The sequence below is a fragment of the Monopterus albus genome, unplaced genomic scaffold (genome assembly GCF_001952655.1).
Source record: "Monopterus albus unplaced genomic scaffold, M_albus_1.0 scaffold173.1, whole genome shotgun sequence".
In the NCBI taxonomy this organism is placed as follows: domain Eukaryota; kingdom Metazoa; phylum Chordata; class Actinopteri; order Synbranchiformes; family Synbranchidae; genus Monopterus; species Monopterus albus.
This window is the reverse complement of record NW_018128053.1, coordinates 494358-506259: the sequence shown is the minus strand read 5'-3', so window position 1 is coordinate 506259 and position 11902 is coordinate 494358. Positions and strand designations below refer to the sequence as shown.

The following is an 11902-nucleotide window of genomic DNA, read 5'->3' as shown; positions in this document are numbered from 1 at the left end:
AGGGTCCAGTGACCCCTTCATACTCTTTAAATTTCAAAACCTTAGTTGCCATATTCAATTTTCAGATTTTACTGATTCTACTTTAGGTTAACATTCATCATTACAAAGGATTTCAGATGTCTGGAATACAACATTTTTGTAGTAAATTTGACCTTTTACTTAAAATCTACTACTTTAAAAATGACCAGAAATTTGCTGGCTGTCAAAGCATGGGTGTTAATTGTGCTTCTTTTGAGAAGATTTATGTAACACAATTTGGCCAAGTATCATGGTTAAAGGCTGCTTTCCTTTGTTTCCATGCTTCAGGCAGACTTGAAAGCAACTTCTTTGCATTAGACTCCAGTCTGTGTTGGTATGCGCTAATGTGTACATCACAGTCTGCCACTTCCAAAGTCCTATACTCATGAACACACAGCAGCTATCAGTAGAGCAAGTGGTAGAAAAAACCAACAAGTTTTCAACACTCTCTCTGAGCAGCTTGTCTAACAAAATGTGAAGCTACTATTGTGTTGTACTTAATGTATATTTTTTAAGTTGTCATTTAAACTATATTTTATCCTTCTCAGTTTTTTACTCTGACTTCCATTGGTGTACAGCATAGCTAGAATAAAGCCACTGCATCCATCTCTGAGGAAAAAAAAAAATCATACAGAATCAGCTTTACTGGCCAGGTGTCTTGAGAAATTTGGTTATACTAAGACAATTTTGGCCATCAGCCTTTATAATGTAATTTTAATGTTTGCATATTACACTAGTCCAAAAGGGTGCCATTTTTGTCCTTATATTTAAATTTAAGTGATGCTGAATATCACAAAAATGTTAGCTTTAATACTGAAAAATATCTGGTCACAGCAGATGAAACTACACACTGATGTTGAAACTATATTGTACATATTAACAATCAGCCTACTTTCTCTCCTGAAAGCCCTTTCTTTAGCTCTCGTTGAAGAATACAGAATACCTTTCACTTATTCTGCAATTTTACAAAATTATCAGGTGTCCATGAAACAAAGTGTTTTTTTTTTCTCTGTAAAAGCCTATTAGCTATTGTTTTGATGAGTCACATTCCAATGTTTCTCCTCCAACCACATGTGAAAAGGCTGTATTGGCATCTTTTGACTTGACCTGCTAATGAGTTTCTGCTATGAATAGTAGCCATCCTAGAAGCATGATCATTTTTAAACAAGCAAAATGCTAATAAGTGTGATCACGTGGTTGTTTCTTTTTGTTTGTTTGTTTTTTCTTTCTTTAATTTAACCAGGTAAAATCCCACTAAGGCTGACAATACTCTTTGTCAAGTAAGACCTGTATGGAGCCAAATAAGGGTCAAATATTTTGAGTGCAAGAACACTGTGCAGTTGGCTCCAGGTGGCCCAGGAGACTGACATCAAAAGCCAACAGCAGCTGAAGGAAATAGCTGGCAGCTGGATGGATTGTGGGTCTGAGCGTTGACCATTTCACCCAAGGCCACTCACTTATATCAGCTTGAAGACAAACTGTTTTCTTCCACAGGACAGTTGTGACTGTGATATATAGTTATTTAGATGTAAAATCAAGAGAAAATGTCCACTTATATATTTACTAAACAAGATATTGTCATGAAATGTGTTCTTAATATGTATGGCAACGCACTCTCTTCTCCTATGATGATCAGCAATAAAGATTTTATTTCTAGGTATAAAGGCATCAGTGTCCAAAACAGATTTAGTAAGCCATGTTTCAGATAGAAAACTAGCATCAGCACCAAATGACTGTGCCTAGTTTGGTACTAAACTACAAATATTTAAGTAGTTGGTTGGTTATTTTTATTTTGAGAAGAGGTCTCATTTACAAAACCCTGTATAGAATTACATAAAAACTCATGAAAATTACAGCTTGTTTAGCTTAAAACAGGAACCAACAACATTAATTAAAACAAGAACAGTTTTATTAGCAATATTAGCTAATATTTTTAAATCTCTAATAGAAATGAGTGTTTCTAGTGAGATGCATAGTACCAGAAATCAGTCTTCCCTAGTTCAGAGTTGGGATGAGGAACGTTTAATATAATCGAATGTGGCCTGGTGTCATGTTTATTATCTCTGAACTTAATTAAACATGTTAAATATTTCGGCAGCTTCGATCGTGGGAACTTGCTGATAAATATTCAGAAAGCCTGGCTATCAATATCAGAGCTTTGGTTAAAGTCTACCGAGGTCCAAGCTTACACTGAACTAGCTTTTTCAATTCTATAAGCAATATAAATAAAATTTCATTGGTAAATGGGAATTAAATAAAATCCTTCACCGTGGTAGGTATAATTCTATACTGCCATATTAGTACATATCATAACAGAACAGATTTGCAGGAAAAAAAATCAAATGACACACCATCGATGGAAAGAAAAAACAGACAAAACATCCTGGGAGCGAAGAACTTAGTAATTAAAAGAAAGAAATGACAGATACAAAAACCTATGGTTTGGAAAAATCTCAAAATCTATCACAGTAGAAAAAAATTATATCACTAACCGTTTCTCTTCAAAATAAAAACAAAACCATATACATGGCTATGGGTAGGTGCCACTAGCAGTAAGTGGAAAATATATTTTTTCTATAACTTGAGGGATGTTAGCTCCCCACTGCTCAATGTGTTATGTCCTTAGGATATGCCATACAACTACTATAAAAGCTGTACTGCTGTGACAATAATGCAGATAACTGCTGCACCACTTATTTTTGGCTATTTGTAGTTTTAATGGTCTGGGAATTCAAGTTTATGCTACAGCTTAAAAATGAAAAGAGCACTGGCTAAATGCCCAAATGGTCAAATAGCACATCAAAAATCATCTAGAACTATACATGTGAATATACTGCAAGTGCCACATCTCACCATTAAAAATGTTCCCATGAAATGATGCACTCTTCTTCTCTGAAGTCCTTAAAAAAGCTTTCCTCTGACATGGCCACTTCACCACATAGATACCACAGCTAGATGAAAGTGTGTTAGTACAGATGTCTTCAAGCCAACTAAAATAAAGTGAGAGAGACCTTTACATTCCTACTCATGAGTAAAAGGAATAAATACACCGCTGCACTGGCAGTCAGCCATAATGACCCAATTTACAGTCCTCAAACCAAAAAACATCACTGAAAATAGATTAACTCTGAGCAAATGAGTATCTTCATGCTGCTGTTCTCAGTCTCGCTCTATTCTCATTTTCTCACTGTTGATCAGCCATTGCTCTATTGCTCTATTCCCAATTTCCTCTTGCTCTCTTTCACTCTTCCTTTCCTCTTTCTCCATTCTTTCATTGTCCCTCTATGTTACTCTCTCCATTTCAAAAGGACAAATGTTTCCTGCAGTCACTGTAGCACTGCATTGGTATTCTGCTCTCAGTTTAGCCAAGAGCTGGGCATCAGTGTCTGCTTCTAGCAACTACACAGCAATCTGACACACACACAGAGACAGAGAAAAGGCTTGATGAATTAAGGGAACTGTGAAATATGAGAGGGAGAGGAAGAAAGAAAGACAGTTTGGACACAGTCAGTTTCTCATTCAATTCTTTCAATTTTTCTTGGTTTTTAATATTTTTAACATTGTAGATTAATACTGAGGACATATTTAGATATATTAAAGCTTAGATTCTTCAAAGTAGCCTCCTTTTATTTTGCTTTGCACATTCTTGACATTCTCTTGACCAGCTTCATGGCATAGTCACCCAGAAGGGTTTTTCAAACATTTTGAATATATTTGAATATGAATATCTTATGAATATGTTTTCAAATATATATGAATGGCTGCTTTTCCTTCACTCTGGTCCAACTCATCCCAATCTATTTCAACTAGGTTTAGGTTAGGTGATTGTATGTAGAAGACATGTCATCTCTGCACTTCATTGTCCTTCTAGGTCAAATAGTGTAGCCCTTACATTGCTTGGTAAGTGCAATCCAGACAGGATGGCATGTTAATGAGGTAGCCATGCTGGTAAACTTGAATTCTGAAAATAATCTCCAACAATGTCAACAGTGAATTACCCTCACATCATCACACCTCCTCCTCTATGCACTTCCAGATACAATCCATTCACCTTCTGTGAGTCTCACAAAGACACAGAAATTGGAACCAAAAATGTCAAATTTGGACTAATCAGAAGAATGTATTCATTTTGACTGGACTAATGTTGTGTTGTTTGGCCCAGGCAACTCTCTTCTTCTTATTGGTCTCACTCAGCAGCAATTTTGACCATGAAGGACCTGACCTCTCCCCCGAATGGCTGAAGCTGAGAAGTGTCTACTACTTCAACTCTGGGAATTAGATGTGGACTCCAAATCTAAGGTGATGAGGCTGGAACCTATCCTCTGCAGCAGATGTAGCCCTTGGGGGATATTTACTACTGTTTTGTGGCTCAGTTTCTGCCACTAAACAGTGAAATTGCACATGTTCATATTTAATGAGGAGCTGCAGTGGGGTTTTACAGTGGAGAAACAGAAGAAATGCAGCACTGCAGGAATTTGCTTGTTGGGTCTTATCCAATATGTATTTTAAGGTGTTGCAAAAATCAGTGAGGAAAGAATGAAAATTTATACAAAAACCCTAAGTACTTGATTTAACACTGCTGTGACAGAGGGAACTGTGGTTGAAATTTCACGTCAGGAAGCAGGTGGAAAATTTGCAGCACTGCTCTCAGTGTGGCAGCTGTTAGTCATCTGAGATCTCGGCGTTTGAGGAGGGAGAGGATGTTTGTAAATCACATCGCTCACCAGAGGAGAATGTGAGGGACTAGTACAGACTTTCAGGTGAAATGATGATTCAATAAGTGAACAAAATAAAAGATGATGGTGGGAGACTAACCAACCACTGTTCCAAAATTCATTTGTTGATTTCTTCAACCATTTTAAATTTTGGTCGATTTTCTTCTTTAGACTTTCCCCTACACTTCCTCTCGGTCCACACGTGCACAACAAACCTCAGGCAGCAGATCAGATCAAACAGCTGCAGCTATGCTCATTTAGATCATCAGTGTTAGGAAAATATGTCGCTAAATAAAAAAAATAAAAGAAAAACTGCAGTATTTTCCATGCCTGATAGGTTTAGAAAATATCTCCACAGTCTTCCTTTCCTGGGGCAGTCCTCAAGAGAGCCAGTTTCATCATAGTGTTTGATGGTTTTTACAACTGCACACTTCATGTCTTGATGGACTGTCTTTTATCTTTATTTAATTGCTGTACACCTTACCACAGCAAAACTGATAGTTTCAAATGCAAAAAGGAAAGAAATTATACCAATTAACTTTTGACAACTCAAAACCATTCCAGGTGACCATTTCTTGAAGCTGGCAAAAATACTGCCATTACTGTCCAATGCTGTCATCAAGAAAGCAGCGCCTACCTTATTTCATAGTTTTGATGTCTTCAGTATTAATCTACAATGTAGAAAATAACAGAAACAAAGAAAAACCACTGAATGAGAAGGTGTGTCCAAGCTTCTGATAGGTACAGTACATGGCTGTCCACCACTGACATACTTAGCTGTCTTTAAACAATAACCCTGTCACAAGAAAAGAAGGATTCCGCCTTTGTTCTTATCAGAGCAAAATCAAAAAATATGCCTTTGAGATGTCAGACTCTTCTAGACTTTCAAACAACTTTAGATCAAAAAACTGACATAAATCATGGCTGCATGCTGATTTTATTCTTATTACTTGAGCTCTATCAAAAGCAATAAAAAAACTGAACAAAATGTTTTGTTTGTATTGGTTGCTTTATCAGGACTGTCAAAGCTTATCTGTGAGTGCCACAGAAATTCAAGATTTCAAACAACTGGTACATAACTGCTGGCAAAGTAGTTATCCAACTTCTGAAGGTTCAGTAATTACAAGTCATTTCATCACACAGGACAACACAGGAAGCTAACGAGTCTATTATTATGGTGGTTGTAGTGCTATATTATTGGTATAAATAACAGAAAAACCTGGATGTAATGGGAGATCAAGGGCTTTTACCCCTGTTACAACTAACCAAATAGGGCAAGCAATATATGACAGAGTATCAGAGAGGTCACAAGGAAGGTGTGGAGACAGGATGAGGAAGATAAGCATGGGAGAAGGAGAGGTGAGGGTACAAAGTGCTGACAGCGGGTAAAGGTGAAAGAGAGATAAGTGGAGTAAGGGAGCAAACTCAGGACACAGAGAGGAGGGAGGTGAAGAGAGATGGAAAGCCCAAATAGCCTTGAGAAGAGAAGGTAGCAGGCAGGTGAAGGAACTGCTATGGGATGAAGAGAAACACAGATGGATGAATGTGAAGGAAAGGGGAAAATAAAAAGAAAAAAAAATGAAATGGGATGTTTTAGCGTGAAGGGGGGAGCCAGAGATCTGCAACAGAACAGAGTTTGAAAGGTGCTGGCAGCACATGGGCAAACCTAAGAGCAAATGAAGGCAAGAGCATGATACACGCTGGAGACAACAAGATTAGAAAAAAAGAAGACAGAATGAGACAGAAGAAAAAGCATGAAAAAAGGAGAAAGAGAAAAACAAAAAAAGAAAGCCAGGCAAAAAGTAAATCTACACTGTGCAATTCTGCATTTGTTTACATATTCAGCACCTCCTATGTTAAGTACTGTTTTCAAAAAATCCCAGCCACATTCAAACTAGCACCTGGGCCATGTCTGACGCCCTTGCATGAGTCACATAATTCCCTTCTTCAACAGCTTGATCTTTCCAGCAATAAACTTAACAATTTTGACAATAGATCGAAGAGCAAAATGCAAGCTTCAAGTACCCTTTTCAGAAAGCACCTCACCCTCATTCCACTAAGCCCTCAGCGGGTCTACACCAGCATACAAACTGCCACATACCAACATAATCAGCCTCTTTTGACCTCTGCACAAAAACAGAACAGACTTTGTGCACCCATGCAGACAGAGGATATCCTTGCCCACAACCAGTGTTAGCATTGCCATGCTAAAGGGCAGCCTGGTAGCCACTAGCACTGCACAAAAACATTGCAATGAAACTCGATAAAGAGAGTACAGTATAATGGGTACCTTACCTTCCTTGCAGTACTTCCCCTTGAAACGGGTGTGAGTGCAGTCACAGTGAACTTCTCCATACTGAATAGAGCAAAACCCTCCATTGAAGCATGGGTTCTGTTTGGTGCAGAGATACTCCAGGTCGCTCTGAATGCCCTGGCTATTTAACAAAGTAGGAGGCATCTCCCCCACCTTGAGATTGGAAATCAAGCCCTGAAAGGGTGGCTCATACTTCACTGTACTGGACGTCAGTGCAGAAAGACGCACATCGGGTGGGATCCCACCCACAAAGAGATCACTGACCACCGCCATCTCCTTTCTCTTGGATTTGACCTCAGCCACTTTTGTTTCTCCATCTACCATCAGGAGGGTCTCACGAAAGTTGCGTGTGAGCAAGACCATGTGCCAGCGATCGTCATTCACTCGTGTCTCCATGTGCAAAGTGGCTGGCTCAGCACAGTGGATGGCAAAACGTAACTGGAGGCGTCCACCAGCGATCAGCAGCTCCAAAAAGTCACAGTTGCCACCATCATCCAAGTAGAGCACCAAGGCTTTGCTGATGTTGGTCTTGAGACTGAAGCTCAGCTCGCCCACTGATCCAGCTTCCCAGCGCCCGTAGCGTGCCCACTGGCCAGGTGCCCCACCAAATTCCAGCATCTTCACTGTACTGAGCAGGCTAAAGAGGGCCAGAGGCCACAGAGGCCAACACAGGAATCTTAACCCTCTTGTCATGCTCAGTGTTCCCAAGTTTCCTATTCTCTACTTTATGCCTTGTAGGTCTAACAAACCAAAGAGGTAAGGCCTAGCTTTGTTGTGGTTAATAGATTTCAAAGGTAAACAACAATTATTATATATAACTTAATGGGGATGTAAAGCCCTGTGGGTAATCCTCACAAACACACAAGTCCAGGGTTCCTGACAAATCAGCAGTTTTTTTTTTCTGTTCTCTCTGATGCTCTAATTCTTATCCTTATCCTGACTCTCTCCTTCGTCTCTCCATCAGTTGGTGCCTCTGGGACTTGGCGAAAGGACTGATGGATAGAGGGAGAGTAAAAGAGGGGGGAATATGATAATTTCAACCCAGCTGTTTCTTTGAAAGCCTTGTGGTCTTATCCTGGACCAAAAACAGAATCTTCCTCTTGAGAATCCAGATCTCTATGTAATTTCCAGGAAAACTGAGCTGCCGCCAACAGCTAGGGAGAAGAGTTATTCAGTTGTGATCTTTCCTTAAGCAGAGTTCAGCCAGAAGAAAATGAGGCAAAGAGGGAAGGAGCCATATAATAGAAGGGTGTCAGAGAAGGCTGATGTCTGACAGAGCATACAATGCATTCATGGTCTCATCGTAAACCTTTCTTCTCCTGAAACTTACAGATCATGGAGCCTTACAGGTACGAGTTCCATCATTATGGAGGAAGGTGAAGATCTGCAAGAAGCACACACATAAAAAACAACTTTAATTCATATGCAAACATGTACTTGGCCAGTTCATCTCAACTACACAAAATAAAGAGAGTCCATATAAAACTGTGACCCATTCTAAAGTCAAATTAATTAAAGTGTTGAAGGTTATGAAATATTTTTTACATTGTATTTAAACTTTTTATTCATCTGCTTTTCCTGTTTGCTTTCACATGCAGTTTTTGACACTATGTACTACATAATAATCTCTATGAGTCCCTTTTGAGTTTAAAGCTGACAATTCACAAAAAGAGAAACTAATAAGCTTTGAGCTTTGCATGGTTCCATACTTCCCAGAGGGGCAGCTGAGCAATGTCTTATTTCATCTACTCATTCTCAATCATGTCAACGGATGTGTCAAGCACAGAGGTGGGAAGTAACGAAGTACATATACTTTGTTACTGTACTTAAGTAGATTTTTTCAGGGATCTGTACTTAAGTATTTATTTTTCTGACAAATTGTTACTTTTACTCCCTTCATTTTAACACAAATATCTGTTCTTTCTACTCCCAACATTTTCAAATCAGGCTTGCTACTTTTAGTTTTAATACATTACATAATGCAGGGGGAATAATTGATTATTTTTATTTAGCACTCACAGCAAAATGTGCACACTGATGCACTGGGTGACATGTTCCTTGTTTACAGTCCACTAGCTCCTTGCACTTTCACAGAGATCTTGCACATGCACAGTTGAGTCATTTGACGCTTTTGGGGCAACATATACACTGGTTTGGTTGTTTCATAATGGAAAAAAAACACGTGGCCCAGTGCAAAGGTGTGTTTCACTGAAGTGTTTTTAATCATATTTGAACAACAACAGCAGTCTAAGACACAGATGACTAAGCTAATCCAAGTTGGAAACTGACAACTGTGAGTAGGGGCTGTTCACTCTTAGTTTTAGCCTCTGTATGGCTCTGAGTGTTGACAAGACTATATCCTTTAAAGCTTAACTGGGTTTAAAATGTGTTCTCATTAGTCAATGGTAATTATTGTTGGTATATTTTTATTTTATTTGATGTTAAAATGGTTTAATGAGCTTTGAAATATATTAATATGATGTGAGGTTCAGTTAGGCTTGCACAGACATAGCTGGTAGCCCTTTGAAGGGCTACTTTTTACTTTTATGGTCAAGTAAAGCATATCAGTACTTCTATTTTTACCAGAGTATTTTATTTATTTATTTTACACATGTATTTGTACTTCTACTTGAGTAACGAATATATGTACTTTTGCCACTTCTGGTCAAATAATTGTATAGCGCTTTTCTACGCTTTACACTAGTCGGCCATTCACCCATTCGCACTCCCAAACACTCACACATTCACACACCGGTGAAATCACCAGGAGCAACTGGGGGTTCAGTGTCTTGCTCAAGGACACTTCGACACGTTGACTGGACAAGCCAGGAATCGAACCGCTAATCCTCCGGTTAGGAAACAACCCGCTCTACCTCCTGAGCCACAGCCGCCACCACAAGCAGTGTACAAAATTTTAACTATGGTTTCATGTAAATGGTTTTCAGTGAAGACAGCTGTCATCCACATGCTCTTTCCGGCCAATCAGAAATAGAATATCACCCTGTCCACTCTGCTGCTCACTCACACTATGGAGATGAATATGCAAGTGCACATCTTAAATTAAATGTGACCCAGAGCGGAGAGTCAGTAGCTATTTCAACAGCTGGTCTTGACCATGGGGCTCGACCTAATCCTGTGCGATTATTTCTTGAGTGAGGTTTAACTTCCATCACAAACAAACTACAGTTAAAGCTAGGCTCAGTTCTGTTTTCCTTCTTGGTTTCAGCATAACAACAATGACACTAACATATAAGCAGGGGAAGTAGGAACAGTAGGAGAAATACAGACCAGAGCAAACAAGGCTGCATAATCATGATCTCACACTGGCAAGGCTTAACTTCAATGGATAAAGTTGAGGGAGGGCAGAGGGAACAGACAGCTATGAGAAACAAAAAGTGGGAGAAAGATAAATAATATTGAGACTGTTTTATGTTGGGAGAAACTTGTTAAATGGGCATTACATCATTCCAAAAATAAATACAAAACAAAACTCCTTACTTATCAATCAAAACTTCATTTATATGATACCTTTCATGCAAATCAAATCAAATTCAAAAAGCTTCCCATGAGTAGTAGAAGCCAGGTAAATAGGGTAAGTCAAGCAACTAGCTCTGTTTATGTGCTGACCCAGTGATTACATTCTAAATTAATTAACAAAAATGATCATAACATACAATATTATATGAACCAAATAAATATTCCTCTAGCGCCACATCAGTACAGGTCTACATCGTACTCTCATGGACACGCACACGACAGCCTTACTACTGCAAACTAGAATTACTGCTTCGTAGTTGTTTGCCTCCACCAACCAGTCAAATTCACCAGAATAGGACAGATGTTAAATCACTGTGACACATTGGCCACCAAAATCTATTCAGTTCATCGTTGAGGTCAAATGAATGTTTGTGCCAAATTCCCTCAGGGTGTTCAGAGATATCACATTCATGACATTGGGCTAAACAAACAACCCAAAAATGCATTGGATATTAAAATAAATAGGTTTCTGGAAGCAGCATTGTTTACAGTGCACAACGCATCATGTGTAGGGCATGCATACATTTTTGTATTGTTTTTTTTTATATTTGCTATTCTCTTTTACTCACTTGATCACATATATGTTATGTATGTCACTTGTAAAAGAACAAAATGAGAGTGCTCAGGTAGAATGTGAACGTCTGTGGTTGTCTGTCTCTGTCAGCCCTGTGATAGACTGGCGACCTGTCCACGGTGTACCTTGTCTGTCGCCCAATGTCAGCAGGGATTGGTTCCAGTCTCCCTGCAACCCTCTTCAGGATAAGTGGTATAGAAAATAAATTGATGGATGGATGGTGCTCAGGCATTTTGCCTACTGCTTTACAATGGCATCCAAAAGGGAAGGAAGGAAATTTTGAAAATACTGGTTTGAAGCAGCTTCTTTTAAATTAATTCATTCATTTAGGGAATGATTTCTGCTATACAGGCTATTTTATGTGTGTACTGTGGATATTACTGACATAAATATCATTATGTCTATACCAGGATATTCTTTGCCAGTGAACTCTGTGTCTCTCAACTGGTCTCCATTTATGGTTCACCTTGTTTGTTTCAAGTCTAGCACAAGTGGGTAGTCTGTCACTGTGTTAACAGGATACAATAATGCTGACATTGGGATGTGATGTTTTAGCGGAAATCAAAGCAAGCGGTCCTAGAATTTGAAGCAAGAACTTGGAGAATTTTGATTTAATTATTTAAAGTGGAATTTTGGTTCCCTGGTGTTACAGTCATTCGCCATACTGAGCAAAGCTTTTGCCGTTCAGATCATCAACATGCACCTGAACAAAAGGCTTAGGTTCACATTACTTAGTAGCTAAGT

General features: G+C 38.9%; 1 protein-coding gene across 8 annotated transcripts in view; it reads right to left on the bottom strand.

The window, feature by feature from the left end:
* Positions 1–11902, bottom strand: part of nrxn2b (neurexin 2b) — a 711574-nt gene that overhangs the window by 602206 nt on the left and 97466 nt on the right. For all 8 annotated transcript variants that reach the window (XM_020616301.1, XM_020616300.1, XM_020616308.1 and 5 more), the window contains one exon: positions 7029–8431. In XM_020616301.1, coding sequence (XP_020471957.1) covers positions 7029–7740 — 712 coding nt within the window. In that variant the 5' untranslated portion in view covers positions 7741–8431. The remainder of the gene's footprint in view (positions 1–7028; positions 8432–11902) is intronic.